General features: G+C 38.6%; 1 protein-coding gene across 1 annotated transcript in view; it reads left to right on the top strand.

Moving 5' to 3' along the window:
- Positions 1-16,400, top strand: part of UBE2Q2 (ubiquitin conjugating enzyme E2 Q2) — a 46,523-nt gene that overhangs the window by 22,416 nt on the left and 7,707 nt on the right. The window contains exons 3-7 of the mRNA XM_042021811.1: positions 136-240; positions 1,881-1,937; positions 3,976-4,116; positions 10,479-10,563; positions 15,386-15,446. Of these exons, the coding sequence (XP_041877745.1) occupies positions 136-240; positions 1,881-1,937; positions 3,976-4,116; positions 10,479-10,563; positions 15,386-15,446 (449 nt within the window). The remainder of the gene's footprint in view (positions 1-135; positions 241-1,880; positions 1,938-3,975; positions 4,117-10,478; positions 10,564-15,385; positions 15,447-16,400) is intronic.

Here is a 16,400-nt window from a genome sequence, read left to right as displayed (position 1 = left end):
TTTATTCCAGCCTGAGCAGATTTAAATGCTGTACCCTGACTTCAAGTTCAGGATAAATGTGTGAAGAAAATTCAAAATATATTGCTCTGTGCTTTGGTTTAAATAAACATTTCCATGTTTTCTTGTTTTCTTTAGCTTCTTCAGCAGCTGAAGCGATTAATATGTGACCTCTGCAGATTATATAATCTTCCTCAGCATCCAGATGTTGAAATGTTAGATCAGCCATTGCCAGCTGGACAGGTAAATTAAAAAGCTGTGGACTCCTTCTTATGCCAATAAAGGAATTGTTTTTTCAACTCCAAGAAGCAAGATAATGGGAATGATTAAACCTTGTATAAGCCAGAACTGAGATATAAAACAGTTTTGTGTTATGGTGTCTTCAATCTGAATTTTTTTGCAAAATCCATTTAATAATGGTGTTATAATATTACATAATTCCCTTTGAAGTTCCTGTATCGTTGAAAGGTGTGTATGTGATACCAATGCTGTCAAGTTTAATTCCCTCCTAAACACTGTTCAAGCCAATTGCTGTGTACTTGGAGTGCTTCCCAAACTTACTTTTTCTGAAATGTTGGGCTCTTTGTTGAAGAGTATGTGTTTACACTGTGCACTTGGATGAACTGCTGTTGATGTTTTCCTCCTTCAATCCCTTGCAGAGACATGGGATATCAAGGCCATATGTTACTTCGGGTAGGGAGGTGCCTTGTTTATTTCTTGTGCACTTGAAAAATTAAGAATTGTTACAGCCTGTGAGGTGTTCTTGTTAACCAAAATGTTTTGTATTATGCTGAAAACAGAACTGGTAACTGACAGTAACTGTTCTTTTTTGTATTTTTAGTAAGATTGTGGGATCTGCTTTTGCTTGTACACATTAAGATGAAATGATTGCTAAAAAACTCCTGTAGAGTAACAGATGGCTTTCCTGTGGTGACAGTACTACTGTAGTAATGACAAATAACTTGCTTAATTTTTGGTCATGTGCCAAATTGTAATCCTTATAGGTCTTTTCTCTGAGCTGCCCACTCAGCAGTGCAGCTGTAAGGCAATGGGCTGTGATATTAGGGTGTAGCTTTGTGAAGGATCTCATGTGCTATGAAACTCAAAAACAAACTCGTGGAAGGTTTCTTAGCCAGAAATGTCAGACAGTTTGCAAGTTAAATAAGAGTGGCCTTAGTAACTCTGACCAAAGATCCATCTGGTCCCATATATTGTCTAGAGCAGTGTCGTACCTTCTTTGCCAAAGGAAGAGTAAGCAGAGGACAAGCATATCAGAATTCTCCTGAGTATTACTGCAGCTCACACTTCCTGAGCTTGGAGTGGTATCCTGAAATAGAAAGTCATGAAAAATGAACTCAATGTATTGTTTTGATATTTCAAAGTAGTCTAATAGCAATGGCTACACGATGATAGTAGTGGCTGCATAGAAGTTCTAGATAGTGAGAAAAAGAATCCATTAAGTTCTGGAGGTCTAAAGTTTGTTGGGTTTTTTTCTTTCTAGGGTGTAGCATGTAGATGGATACCAGCCAGAGCCATGATCTGATTTCATGGTTAAGAGATCATGGGTTGTAAGCCACTTGATGTGTTTGTTGCATTTGTCACTGTCTCAGAAGAGGATGTTCCTTATATGAATCTAAAGGTTCTACTTACAGCTTAATTGGAATTAATTGTGACATTCTATTTATTTTTTTGCTTCATGCAAAAATCTCTTCACTGTCATACCCCAGAAAAGCATCTTTATGCATCTTACATGTCAAACTTCAGTCCTTTACAGACAAGGCTAACTTTCGCACTTACTACTTCTCTTTGAGAGTAGACTTGGTGATTTTGAAAGAAAGGAGCCCATGCAGAATTTATGCAGAACCTTCATTGTTGTATTGCAGAATGGAACAACAGAAGAAGTTACATCAGAGGAGGAGGAGGAAGAAGATATGGGTGAAGTATGTCTATATATGAGATTGTGGTCCTAATCTAGTTGAATTTCAGCATTTTGCCTTGCAATGTCTGGCTAATAATTAAACCAAATTATAAAATGTAACCTCCCTGGAGTTCAACAGAAAAGATAATTAAAATTTGGATGTTGAACTGAATGTCAGCTTTCACTTCAACCATAAAACTAGTGAACTTTTTTTCTTAAATCTAGATCTCAGCTGTGAGGTACTTGGATACAGAGAATTGGACATCTGTTTGTGCTTTAGTCAAACAATACATAACATTGTGTGCCAAATCAGTATGTTTTTGCATTGTTAACTCCTGTTTCAAGCAGCATGTGAACTGGCTTTGATGCAGTTGGAAGTGCCAGATTGAAGCAGACTGGCTGTGAGAGTAAATCAGTTGCTGACTCATTAAATGGGTGAGCTAGATTTTAACTGTAATAAATTCAAGGAAGTGGGAGGCCATCGAAACAGACACACTAGACTTTTATGTCCACGTCTGTCAACATGGTGCTCTCTTTAATGAGCTCTTTAGTTGTAAGAATCACCCTTTTTGCTTGCTTCTGTTACATGTTGGAGTAGCTCCAAGATGCTTGCTTTTTATACCACTATAGATAGCCTTTTTATAGTAGAACTGTTTTGACTACTTCAGATTTAGATTTTTAATGAAGGTGTAGTAAGAATGAACAACTCTTTCTGAATAAAAGATCTTCCTATAGAAAAGATCTAAATGGTACCAAGTTTTTAAAATTAATTTGAAGCAGCCTCTCTTATGCCATATTCAGCCTGATCTAAGTTTGCTGGAGCTGGTGTTGCTGTAAAGGTGGTGTGTACCATATTCTGCTGCCACAAGGCTCTTATTGCTTGCAGACTTCTAGAGTAGCCTTTTGCATTCTTTTTGGGTTACTTTACACAAAAAAGAAATGATCTCCATTATTTATAAGCTGTCAAGGGGGCATTGTGTGTGGCAGTGATATCTGCATCATGTAATCTAGTCCCAGTTCTAAATGGAGAAGCAGTTTGCAATTCCTTGGCTCTATTGTTTGGAGAAGCATGAGCATTTTAAAGAATACTCAGTCTAAAGTCTGTTACAGGTGAAGGAAACAGGGTCATCAAATGCACCAGGTGTGTTTCTTACTACATAGGGCATCCTTGAATTTGAGTTTTCCTGCCATGCAAACAGATGGTGCATAAAGAGCAGCCTCAGGTGTGGCAGAGCTCTGCATACTGGAGTATATCTGGTAGTTGTGTAACCAAAGCTTGCTGGTGTGGCTGCTGCAGTGCTTCCTTTTTCATGTCAAGGTATTTACATCCTTCCCCTCCTCTCCACAGCCAGCATTTGAATCTCCTTAAGGCAGTTGTCTGAAGCTCAGAGTGCTCCTCTGCGACAAGATAACCCCATCTCAGGACACAGAGTGGAGGGATTTTTAGTGCCTTGGTCTAGAACATACAACCGAGGTGTTGGCTTGTGTGATCACAGTGCTAGACCACAGAATTGTCTTGCATCCTGATTCCAAAATTACTGCATCTAATCTTTAGCTGAAATGTTAACCTTGAATAAAGTACACCTAGTTTTCTAATATTTAACTTTCTTGAAGGGTTGCTGTAGCTCTGCCAGATATGTTAATTACTGCTTGCCAGAAGTGTATTATAGCTAGGATTCTGATTGCAAAAGAGTCTGCTTTTAGAAACACCTTGGAGCCACTCTAGCTTTGAGTACTTTTGGATTCTCAAGTCCTGTTTGCTATTTACTTCAGTGGGCTAATTCTCTACAATCCTATCTTCTTGCAGAGGTTGTGATTGTTCCTGTGACCAGAAACATGTTGTGAATTCAGATTTCATTTGTATTATGAAGGCTCCCTATACTTCCAGTGGATAGTGTTGGCTGAGAGTGAAGTTAGAACAAAACAGAAATGGCATCCAACAGTCACAAATACCTAGTGCTGTGCAGTATGTGACTGTATCCCAAGTGCCCTTGGATAGGGTTTCATTGAATGAAGAGCATTGTACAGTTACTTGCAATTAACTTTCCTCTCTCCTGTAGGACATCGAAGATCTGGATCACTATGATATGAAGGAGGAGGAACCAGTTGATGGGAAGAAATCTGAGGATGAAGGCATTGAAAAAGAGAACCTTGCAATCTTAGAAAAAATCAGAAAAAATCAAAGGCAAGATCACTTAAATGTGAGTTACTGATTCCATGCTTCTTCTTTGCAGTACTTCTGACTTTAAAATAGATGTGGTTTTCAACAAAGGCCACTGCTGTGCACCTAGACATAAATGAACCTGTAGCTGACTGTTTAGCTGCTCATTTCCAGATATATCCATGTGGTTGTCCCTCTCTTTCTTGCTTGGTGCCTTTGTTACAAAGGCATTTTTACATTTACAAAATTACATTCAGCAGAATGCACCTAGGCTGTGAGTGTGATTTTTGTTGCTGAACCCTTATTAAAGTAAAAAAATAAAGCCATATTTAAAATGGACTGTATTAAAAGTCATGGGTGACTTTAAATACTTGGTAAACCTGTGCTTTAAATCCATTTTATGCATGAGCTTATTTTTCAGTAATAGCTATGCCACCTGGAAATTACTGGACGCTGGTGGATTGTTGTGCAGATTTTTATTGCCATACATGAAGCAAGGGGCCTTCAGCAGCTCTGCAGCTTCGTTGTCAGTTTCCTGAATGATCTTGCCAGCAGGCAGTTGTAGAAAAAGTGCTTATTCTCCAGAGGTTTAGAAACGTTCTGTCACAAGTGCCGAGTTCCAGAGAGGCTTCCACTTGTCAAAGGTGCATGTAGGAGGGTATGATGATGCCATACAACCTTAATTTTGTTTACCCTGACTTCCAAAGAAATCAGAGCTTTTTTTTTTCATAGAGGCTTAAAATGTGTAAAACATGAAATTTAATACTTCTGTTTGATCTGCTTCAGTCAAAGGGTTTTAAAATTTTAACTCCCAAACCTGATTGGTATTTCAGGGTTTAAAACCAGGTATACGTAAGGTCCCAAACTGCTTTTGCTGTGCAGTCAAGTCTGGTTTTGAGACTTGACTAACTGTAAACACAGCAGTCACTTACTGGTTTTATTTAAACTTGAGTGTTCACTGTTTGAGAAGATGCCTAGTGAGGGTTTGTTTCTGTGTGTATAACTCCTAATAGTAAGGAGTCTTTAATTGTGAAAGAAAATATATCCTCTTGCAGCCTGAAAGGCATAGCCTGCTTTACAACCATCTAAAATTTGGTAGAACAGAAAAAAAAGTTTTTGTAGTGTCAGCATTCTTCCTTGGTGCAGAAAGCCTCTTCAAACTGCAGATTTTCTTTTGCTATCTGTTCTCTTTCCATTTGGCAAAAATTACCTTTCCTGTTGCTTTTTCCCTCCACATTTAGTGGAGCCAAAATGAACACTGCTGGTTTTCTGTTTGACAACAGCAGATTCAACTTACATAATAGCTGTTTCTCATGCCAAGACACTCTCGTTGATGCTGGCGCATAAACAAGGTCAGCTGAGTACAGGGAACGGGGTATTCAGCTGCTGCTGAGGAACTGTGGTATTTTTGTGGGTCACCAGAAATAGCTGTGCTGCTGAAATGATTTCTCAAAGGACTTGTGAGGGTTTACTCTTAGATGCTGGAGAACCAAAAGCTATAGCTGTGCTACTGACCTAGGACAGAGCTAACCCAGCAGCACTTTAATGGTCCTCCATGCTGCCAAAACAGGGAACTTTTAACACAATGTGCTAACCATGCTCTAAGAGCAGAAATTTGCTGAGTATCCTGACACAAAGCAAAATTTAAGTCTGTACAGCCCTCACAACTGGATTTCTTAGAGGACAGTATGAGTTTCACAAACTTAAATGCAGTGGCTAAACATAGTCTGTTTTTTACAGGAGCCACGCAGCCTTTTGGGATACTTTGTTTCCTCAGCAGAGGCCAGTACCACAAACCCATGCCATTTACATGCTGCTTGTTGGAAAAGGGAATGTGCAGCATAATGTAGGACTTAGACTGGTGCCCAGTGCAGCCAGAAGACTTTTCAGTTCCTTTCCATGCTCTTTGGCCCAAGTCCATGGGTTGTCCTCTCCCCTCAGCTGCAGTGCAGGCTGGAGTTACAGATCATGCTCAAGGCTTGTTCATGGGAAAGCAGTGTGTGCACTCCCATTCTCATTTATTCCTGATAGATTAAAGACATTTTTCTGCTTCTCAAGACGTTGCCATAGGAGTTTTTAGGGTTTATGTGTGTTGTACAAGTTAAGAATGTGTATTTACTAATTTTGTAAATTAGTTCTGTCCTTGGCAGTATCCTTAATCCCATCCTCCTTGCTGGCATCAGGACACAAATTTGGCTTGTGGTACAGTATGTAACTTGGAGCAAGAATTAATCCTTCTCTTAACATTGTAATAACTTTAAAGAACCACTTGCTTACCTGGAGTTGGTGATTTCAGTTCAAAGACCTTTTTTAACTTCAAATATTTAACAACTTGCTGCTGCTTGTGTTGAGGTCTTTGCCCACATAGTCGTTTTAAAGATTAATGCCTTTCTTTCTTAGATAATGCTATTAGCTTTTCCCATCTCATACTGAGGAGTTTAAGCACTTCCCTTTAGAAGTCTCCAATGTCTCTACTTTCATCTTCAGTTTTTATGAAATCTAAGGTGTCATTTCTATTTTTAGTCTAATCCTTGAAGGAAGTATGAACCTACTTCTAGGAATGAACGTGCTTCTGCACAAATGCTGAGAAAGTTCGGTGACGGTGGAACTTGTTCTTTAGCTCTTTTTGGGTCATTTTAGATTTCGGTTTATTTTCTTGGAGAAGCTAGCATGTTTTGTTTCAGTAGGTAATTTTTGGTCTTGTGGCTAAATCATCTGAAATGTATTGAGTGAGGAGGTTTCCTGTAGTGTTCTGATGTGTTCACAATATTTTTCTGATCAGACAGAAAACAAACAATCGGATCTTCGGATATAAAACTGCAGTTAACTGCACCTCCTACCTCCTATAACTTCTGGGGAAGAGCAGGCTGTGGGTGCATTTTGAGGGTTGGAAGGGGAAAAGAAACCCCTGGTATCTCTGTGGCCTTAGTACAGCAGGGCAGTGGCAAGTGCTGGTCCGACTGCGGCACAGGTTTCATGTTTCTGACAGTGGCAGAAGCTCGTCCTTGCGGGGAAGAGTTTGAGAATAGGACAGGCTTGTAGTGATACATCTCAGGAATATTTTTCATGTCCAGCAGTTTTGGCTGTGGGAATTCCTGCATCAGGTATCTCTGTTATTTGCAGCTCTCAGCAATTGGCATGTTGTCAACAAGGATGTTTGCCTCTTGTAGCAGGGATTTCTCCATCTTACCCTGCTCGTTGTTCTGGAGAGCCACAAAATATGCTAGTACAGGAGAGGATGATCAAGTGAGACTTCTTGTGCCTATTTGATTACTTATTAGGAAAAAAATGTCCCTTGGGTCTGGTCTGGCAGCTCAGTTAACTACTTCATGTGAATTGGCTTTGCCTTTCTGCTTTTGGCACCAGCCCCATGTGACAGATACCCGTCAGATCCCATGATTGACCAGTTATTTCTGAGGCAGTTGCAACTATAAATCTTACTGTCACAATTTGAAAAATGGGAACTTTATCTCCCTTGGAGTGTCAAGTGCCACTTTTCCAGAAAGATACGGTTATTTATATCTGAGTTCAATCTTTGAAATTATAACTTGCATGTAGTGTGTTATGGAAAAAGTTTTTAATTTTAGTATCACTATAGTCAAAACTGACCTCAATGCTCTGTATCATGCAGTGCTGTGATGCAAGTTGTGCTCTCTTCTAAACTGCACTTTAACAGTAGCTACAAAAACCACAAGTGACACCAGAATGAAGGCATGTTTCAGAGCAGTGGTGTTTGGCATTAGGCTTACCATCAGGTTTAGCTGTTACCTTCCTCCTCAAGTTCCTCCAAGGGTAGTTCAGAGCACATAAAATAAGCTCCTGTGCTAAACTTCTTACATTAAGCTTTCTATCCTCTTTCTCCTGATTGTAGATTACTGGTTTACAGTCTATCGATTCTCTAGAGTAGCAAGTGTAACTATTTAATGCTGCTATATAAGGAGTGGGCAGCCCAATTAGAAACTCTAGGGAAAAGGGGAAAACCACTGTTCTAGACAAAGTGTGTTGAGGCTTGCTTATACACACTAAAACTAACATCTTTAATACCACCTCATTTTATCAGCAGGTATAATGGCAGTTTAGGGGGATGTGGGTGTGTTAAGCTTTGGTGCTTAAATGTCTCCAATATAGAAGTTACTTAAATTCTCATTTGCCAAGATGAGCTTCCAACATTATGTATAGAAATTCAGTAGTTTAATTGGATGGAAATAGAGATGCAATGAGGGAGGTAGTTTTCCACAGGATGTCTTTGACCATCTAACTTGTTCTTAAATTGCCTGTATTTATAGGTGGATAATCTGTGAAAAGTGCAAGGAAATTCCTTCTTTCAGTAAGAAATACAGTAGCAGGGGCAAGGATTTGCACAGCTCTGCACAGAAGAAAACCAAAATCTTGACACATGTCTGTGAAATTTCTTTCCTCCAGACTCAACATACTGATAAGTCTCAATCTTAACTCTCACAAAGCAGAACAACTGTACAAAGCATGGTGGCTAACACTGTTATGTTAACTGGTTAAGTGTAATGCTTCCTTTTTTAGCTAATCTGCAAATAGTGGGCATAAATAGTAGTAATATGCAGATAAGGCATATAAACAACCTTCTTCTGTAAAATTTCATGTACCTGGTGTTAGAGAAATCCCTTCTTTGTCTGATACTGCTCTATAGAGAGGGGCATAGTAAACGGAAAAATTACTTGTCTGAAGCCCTGTCTTTATGTAGCTTTTGTTTAATCGGATGAAAGGAGTTGCCTGTTATTTGCATGTTTAATTGCAAGGTTCATCCTTCACACCCGTCTGTTAGGAAAAACTAGTGGAATTTCGGAAATCTGCATAATTAAATCCAAAGGCAAATGAAAATGAATAGCCTTAAAAGAATAGTCTACAGATTCTAGTGTGAAGCCAAGTGTATTATTTGATACTACTGGACAGAGAAGTCAGAGGACTATGTGGAGGCTTTAGCATCAAGTAACTGTTAATGATACTTAATTCTTATTAAGAAGTAATTTAGTCCCACAATTAAGAGCTTGCGGAATATAAAACATCACTGTGGACTTCAGGCAAACAGGGATGGTGTTTCAGGTATTAGGCACTGGTCACAGCTGCTTCATATTCTTCCAGAAATACTTTTCTGACGCTTCTGTCCAAAACGGATGTGTTTGTAGATGTTCATAATGTCTGGAAGGAAACTGAAGAAATAAGTATCTTTGAATTTTTAGGTGGAGTAAAAAAGCAAACTCATCAACTTACTCTGTCAGTACTTGATACAGACAGGCTGAATTATTCTAGGTGGGTCTTTTTTATTTGGTAGTGGGGCAGTTTTATTTTTTGTCCTGGTTTCCCCCCCAGCCACGCTTATGAGCTCCATGTATTAGCCTGTATTTCAGTGCAGTGACTGAAGAACAGGAGCAGAAGGGAACTGCAAAGGTCTAATGGAACCATCTACCTTTGGGAAACAAACTGTTGGTGAAAGCCCAAGTGTCACAGGGTCAGGCTTTGGGGTGGTAACTACCTTAGCTCATTTGGAGTCCTTGTTCCTATTCAGTATTTTAAATCTTATAATGCTAACTTTTATCTCTGTGTTTTTTGAAATTCTTGAACCTAAAGTGGTATTTTGGGTGGGATATATAAGCAGAGTAATCACATAACATATAAGAAAATTGTGTGCTAAGTTTTCTCACACTTTGAGGTGCTCAGTAATACAGAGCTGAGCTCTAAAAGAACAGAAGAGAATTTTGCCCTGGTTGCATAAATCACAAGAACTATGACAAGTCGCAAGAAATATTTTATATTTTAAGGTTTACTTACCTTAGTCTTCCTCTGTGTAGGTGTTGATTTTTTTTTTTCACTCAATTGCACTAAGTATTGCTTTTATTCCACATTTTCTAAATTCATTGGTTGGTCTTATTCATCTGGAAGCTGCTGTTCTAGAGTGGGTACTTTCCAACTCCTGTACCTTTTTTCATGACCAAATAAAAATATACCTCTGAGAAAGCAATAAAACCTTCTGTGTAGAAGCTTGTTCTTAGGATTAGTCTTGCTCTTCTTCCCAGTGTGTAAAAACAGAATGTAAAATGAAATATTTCTCTCTGAGGTGTACTGTGCATCCATCTTGGAAATTAAAATGCCAAAGATTTAGCTCCTTTACAGAAAAATGCCTGTTGTACCTTGATTAAAAGTTTGTATCACCTATAGCATTTAGTAGTATATATTAATGTGCTTCTTTAGAGGGAGGGCCTTGTTTCTTTGGAGTAGACTTTGCTCACTACAGTATTTAATTTTCCAGAAACCTAATTCTCATACAGAAATTAATATATTGTTAATACCTTCTAGTTAGTGTAACTTTGTAATGTAAAGCTGTTTGTAAATATTACTTTTCACTTATTTGGAGTCTTTTGTTTGTTTCAGGGTGCAGTCTCTGGGTCAGTTCAGGCTTCAGATCGACTTATGAAAGAACTCAGGGATATATATAGATCACAGAGCTATAAAACAGGTAAAATGCCTCAGATTTCCCTTTTTAAACTATACTTTAAGTGAATTCTCTTGGGAAATACTTCCTGCTAATTTTTCTGTGTTTTGTTGTCCTGTGTTTGTATATACGTGTGTGTTTGTGTATGCACGTATGTAAAAATACATAAATTCACTATATATACTCTTAGTAGATAAAGTAGTTTATTTGTGGAGAATAGTCAGAACATATATTCCTTGGAATAATGATGTGAATTACAGTGGAAAACAAGCTTGTATTTTAAATTAGTTTGAATAATGACCAGTGATTATCTTTAGGTAGTGGATGGGTGTTTCTTTTATTCCTTACAGGAGCTCTATCTAAACTAGCTCAGCCAAGGATTCAGTATATTGAATTGTCTGAGTGTTACCATGTGAGAAATAGAAATTACATAGATTTCAGGCAAGTTGTGTTCTTCCAAGTCTGCCAAATAGACAACTCTGTCACTGCAGCCAGGTGTGAGACCCTGGTGCAGGCCAGGGAGAGAACAGGAGGAATGCCTAATTAGAGAGTCAGTATAAACCTAAATACCTTCTCACTTTTCTGAACTTTTGCCCATATTTATTTCTAGTGGACTTAAATCTTAATTGGCAATGCCATTTCAATTGTGTGTAAAAGAGCAGAAGTAAAGGGACAATAGGTTCCAGTGTTGATTTGTCATATTTAACTCCTAGGTCAACTGTTTCATGCATGGAGGTGCTGGGGACTGTGGTAAAATGTCCAGGGTATAAATTCGGTGAGGTAATCTAGTGTTGATCTAATGCAGCCTACTTTTAGCTTTGTTGCAACTGAGTGCTTGCCAGTGTGCCCTAATAACCATCTATCCAGGAAGGAATGGATTTGGGGGGTCTAGGGAAGAGCTAGAAGCAGATCTCTATGAAGTCATGGGGGATGCTTTACTGCCGATTTTGATCTTCAGGGTTTGTTTTCATGATTGGAACTAAGGTTGGATATAACAAACCAACTGGCCTGTAAAGACTGCCGTGTGGTGCTCAATCATGTGGTGGTACCACTGGAGTCAGCCTGGGGCCCCTGGGGTAGGTGTGGTTTGAGGTGAGCATTTAGGCTCTTTAATGATGCCATTTCTCGGCTTTAGATAAACAAGTCTTAATGAGTTGCAAAAGACTGATCTCAGTGTAGGAAAGCATACTCTAAATTATGAGGAAAAGAAAGTCTTGCTAAACAGAAAGTTGAGGCTCTAAAAGGTGAGTGCAGTAATTTACAGTTTATGACTTTGGAAATACGTAAGAACACTGTAACTGGATGCCTCATGTTGATCTCTAAAACATGGTAATGAAGTAGTGTCAAGTGGAGGTTGACACTACAAAGATGATGGAAATCCTGCTTTGAAACACCATCCTACTGACACATTTATTACATTTTGCTGGTAAATTGATGCTGTTTGTTATTAAACTTACCTAGATTTGTTCCTTATGGCTTCATTTGTTCTTCGACCTTGAGTGAATTTATGTTATCGGTTCTTTTCCTTTGTGCAAAACTCCTGCTTTTATAGCCTAGTTCTGCCTTTTGTTAGGTAACTGTCACCATGTGCACAGGCTGTGGCAGGTAATTGGCTTTTTCAATGTCATTTTTGTTCAGAGTACTTGCCCCATGGTCCATTTTACCCTAAATTTAATTTCTTCCTGCTAATGCGCAAAGGAAACTATTGTGAAACTTACAGGTTCTGATAACTGTTGCAAGGTAATTTAATGCTGTTTTCATTTTTTTGTAAGGCAAGCCAGAAAGGCTAAGGCTGAGTTTTAGTTGGGTAAGGATCTCTTTATTTAGTTTGCATGAGGTTACATGTTTTTAGGACTGACAGTAGAATAACACTGGGAGCTCTGAAGTGAATAATACTTGTAGCAATAGTCTTTTAGATTTTTTTTTTTCCTATTAGACTGTTTTATTAAAAAGTACTGTTAAAAGGCAGTGGCTTCAATTGTAGGTGTGTACTCAAGGTAGTATCTATTTTGGAAATTAATTTCCTTTATCAATTGAAGTAATGCTGCTGGAGTTCAAGCAAAAGATGACAAGCAGCTTGCTCTCAACAGTAGTTGCTTATCTACCTGGGAAATCTAGGGGAAAAATTGCCCTTAAAGAAACTGAAAATAATTTTCTTATGAGCTGACAGAAGCAAAAAATACTCCAGCAAATTAAGATGCTCTGTTGTGAATTAGACAGTTCCATTAACCTGTTCAGATAATGGAAGCCATGAGTTCAGCAAAGTAAGATTATCTCATTTCCAGGTACCAGATTGGAGATTCACAAAGGATTTAACATAATTTAGGGGATTGGGAAAAGAGGGCAAGAAACAAAGAATTTGGGGATATTAAATGAAATCTTTTCTGTTCATATCTTTAGCATCTGTTTTTTTTATATATAGTTCATAGAGTTCAAATCACTGTTTTTATCCAAAGACTGTATGGGATTTACTTTTTGATATAGTAATGTTACCATAAGTAAGACATTGCTTCTGTTTTGAAAGGAATTGTTTTTCTTTCTACATATCAATTTCTTACTTTTTTGCTTGCTTCATGGTTCTGTGGGCTTCTTTTTACTTGGTCACCTCTTTTACTTGATCACCTTTGAGGAATAAAAAACCCACCTTGTGTTTCAACAAGAGGAACCCACCTTGATTCCTTTCCTACATTAAGGACCTCTCAAAAACTGCTATTAATAAGTTAAATTCTATTTTATAGGAACCTTTTTCCTCTCACTGTCAAAATTACGAAAAAAAGCATATGAGTTACTTCCAAATAACACCTCTTGATTATTCAGAAAATCCCAAACAGTGCTCTCCCTCAGCTTTGGACAGTGTTGTTAAGTAGCTTCTGTATCAAGACACAGAGCCCCCCTGCTGCTGTTAGTGAGGAGACACAGATACTATTTGGCTCAAAACTTGGGTGCTCGAAAGGCTGATGGAATCAGTGTTGCAGTGGTGTTTAGGCTTGTGTTGTCAGTCCTGAGCTGAGCCTCTCTCTTGAAGAACCCTCTTGCAGCTTCTGGCTTAGGTGCAGTACAATTCTTCCCATTGGGGAAGCTGGCAAAATGTGTCGGCCTTGGAGCTGAAGGACTGGGGTATGAACTGTGGCTAAGAACAGGAGTCCCAGGATAATGGAAGGAGTGCAGGAGTGGGGCTGGAGGCTTAGTGAGTGAACAAAGGGATGGAAGTTCTCTTGTGATCTTCCATTGTTTAGGATGGTGTCAGTATCCTTACTGTAACTTATTCCCTTATCTGCAATAAGTATTCTATGCTCGTGCTAGGGGCCAAAACTGTAATACTGAGAGGCTGCTTCTTTCCAGTCTTTGTTCCCATTTAGATGCAGGTGGAAGAAAGTATTCTGGATACAACAATGGAATAGATTTGTCACTAATGAAAGTTGACAATGAGCAGAGTTCTGAATGTCAACTCCTTTGTTGTTACATCAGAGCAGTACAAATTGAAATTCATACAGTTTGTGACTTACACTAAGGTCAGTTCAGAAAATAGTGTCCTTGGATCTGGGGAGTTGGAAAAAGGCCTTAATAGCTCCTTTGGGTGATCCTCAAACAGAAATACCATGTGTCTGAAGTAGCTGCTGATTAAAAGGGACATGGAGAGCTCAGTGAGCATGTGTTCAGGCCTACACTCTTTTCTAGACATAGAAAAATTAGAAATTGTGCTCTTGGCTGCAGTACCCACTTGTTAGTGGCACTCAGTAAGGAGAAACAAGCATGAGTGCTTTACCTTGTGTGCCAAGTTTTGAAATGCATTAGAAGTAAGTCTGGACAGCTTGAAATGTCACCTGTACTCCAAGTAATAATGCTTGTAAGTTTCATCTGCAAGATTATTTTTATGCTAACGTAATAAAACTCAGAAATGAATACCCCTGCTCCTTGGGAAGGATGTGGTGACTGCAATCTGATGGTTGTATTGCCTTCAGAAATCCTAGGCAGGTTCCTGATTTGCATATGACTTCCAAATAATTCAGTCAGCAACAGAGATGCTGTTAAATATTAGGCCAGGTAATGAGTTTAATTAATAGTGGGGTTAGTCTATATGCATGAATATTCTGTGAAAGAAGAGGTTTAACTTTTGTATGGCTGATACCATGCTCTAAATCTTGTCTGGTGGTTAAAGATTTATTGCTTTTTCCAGAGCTGCTTGTGAATTTATGCAGAGAGGAAGCTTTGAATATACAAGAAAATGGCAGATAATTTCCATCCTTCCCTGGGAGTGAAATGCACAAGTGTTGTTTAACATGCCTAAAACAAACAGGCCACTGAAAATCACCAGCTGGCTCCCACAGACCGTTCCATTCTTTAGATGCATCTTTCTGGCTTCTTCAGTCAGCTGTTGGGAATGTTTCATCCACTGCAGTATCCGGGTTTTTTTGGGGTTTCTACTGCATACGCTGTCCAGTGTGCTGTCCTGGTCTGCCTGTACTGATGAGAACCTGTGAAAATACAATGCTGCATACTCAAACTATGTTGTAAAGTGTCTTAAGAGCATGTTAGTCGTGTACTGGGTGTAAAATATAGTGAGTAATAAGCAAGATGGAGTTGTAGTTGTGGAATTTTGAAGGTGAAATGGTTAAATATCAGAAAAAAATTGGATCCATGTGGGATTTTTTTAATAGAAGGGAAAACACTTTTTCCTAGTAGTTGGTCAGAACTACTTCTGCTGCTGGAGGAAGGACGTGCCTCAGTATCTTACCCATTGCTTACACCTGCTGACAGTATTCATATTTAGAAGCAAAGAACGTTTTTGCTAAGTTTTCTTATTACACTGTTAGTGCATAATTAATTCCATCTAATATTTCTACAGGGATATATTCAGTGGAACTTGTAAATGACAGCTTGTATGAATGGCATGTTAAACTTCTCAAGTAAGTTATTAAAGCTTTTTCATGTTCTGAACAATCTGTTTTACTGTTTCTGCAGAGATTCTTTTGATAAATGAGAATCTCTAGTCAGAGCGTATTAAATAGCGTGTTACAATAGTAGTAGCAGTAGTGGTAATTGTAGCCACTAGATAGTGGCTGTAATTCTGATACACAGAAATGTGTAGGGATGGAGCTATAGTAATTGAGCTGGCAAAAAGACAGACCTGCTTTTCAGTGCAAACACTATTTGTGTTACAGTAACTGTCATTACTGTTCAATTCTAAAACTGCTCCAAAATATGCAGCCTCAAATGATAAAAATGTTTTTCAAGTTTCTGCATGGTTTTATTTTTAGTAGTTTTTGATGACAGGAATATCCAACTTCTAGTTTCATTCAAGGTGTAAGAAAGAACAGAACTGCCTTAGTGTCTTTAGTTGTTTATTTCTACAGTTAAACAGACACATAGGACTGAAACTTTTAGCTATCACATAAATGTGAGTTATATAACTATATATAACTTGTCTTCTGTCATTGCCTAGTACATAAAATGAAAAGCAGTATGTAACTCACCTTGTTACATCCATAGTCCAATAACTTTAATCCTAGAGGTGCTGGAGTGAAATTATTTCCTGGTAAGAGGATCATCTGCTGTCATCCCTATACAGTACCCTAAAGAAAGGAAGAGCCTATCCAAACTGCTGGGTGGCTGCAAAATCTGGCAATGGATGGAAGAGCTTCCATCAGTTCAGATAGGTCATGGTAGATAGCTATAAGGACAGAGGCTGTTTCAGCACAGACCTGCCTGTAGGAATTGTTGCCTTGTCCTAGGGGTGAGGCTGGTGCAAACTGGGTCACCAGGTGCTGAAATAGTTTTGTTTCCTTCTTAGTGTAATCATGGGCATGTGAAGGTTTTGAGGCTGAAAATGGCAGGAATGACAAATAAGAGAAATCTGTGTC

This window comes from Corvus kubaryi, unplaced genomic scaffold (genome assembly GCF_017639235.1).
Source record: "Corvus kubaryi isolate FWS band 111438036 unplaced genomic scaffold, C.kubaryi_AGA036_p1.0 37172, whole genome shotgun sequence".
Classification (NCBI taxonomy): Eukaryota; Metazoa; Chordata; class Aves; order Passeriformes; family Corvidae; genus Corvus; species Corvus kubaryi.
Note: the sequence above shows the minus strand (reverse complement) of the source record. Positions and strands in the feature narration are given on the sequence as shown.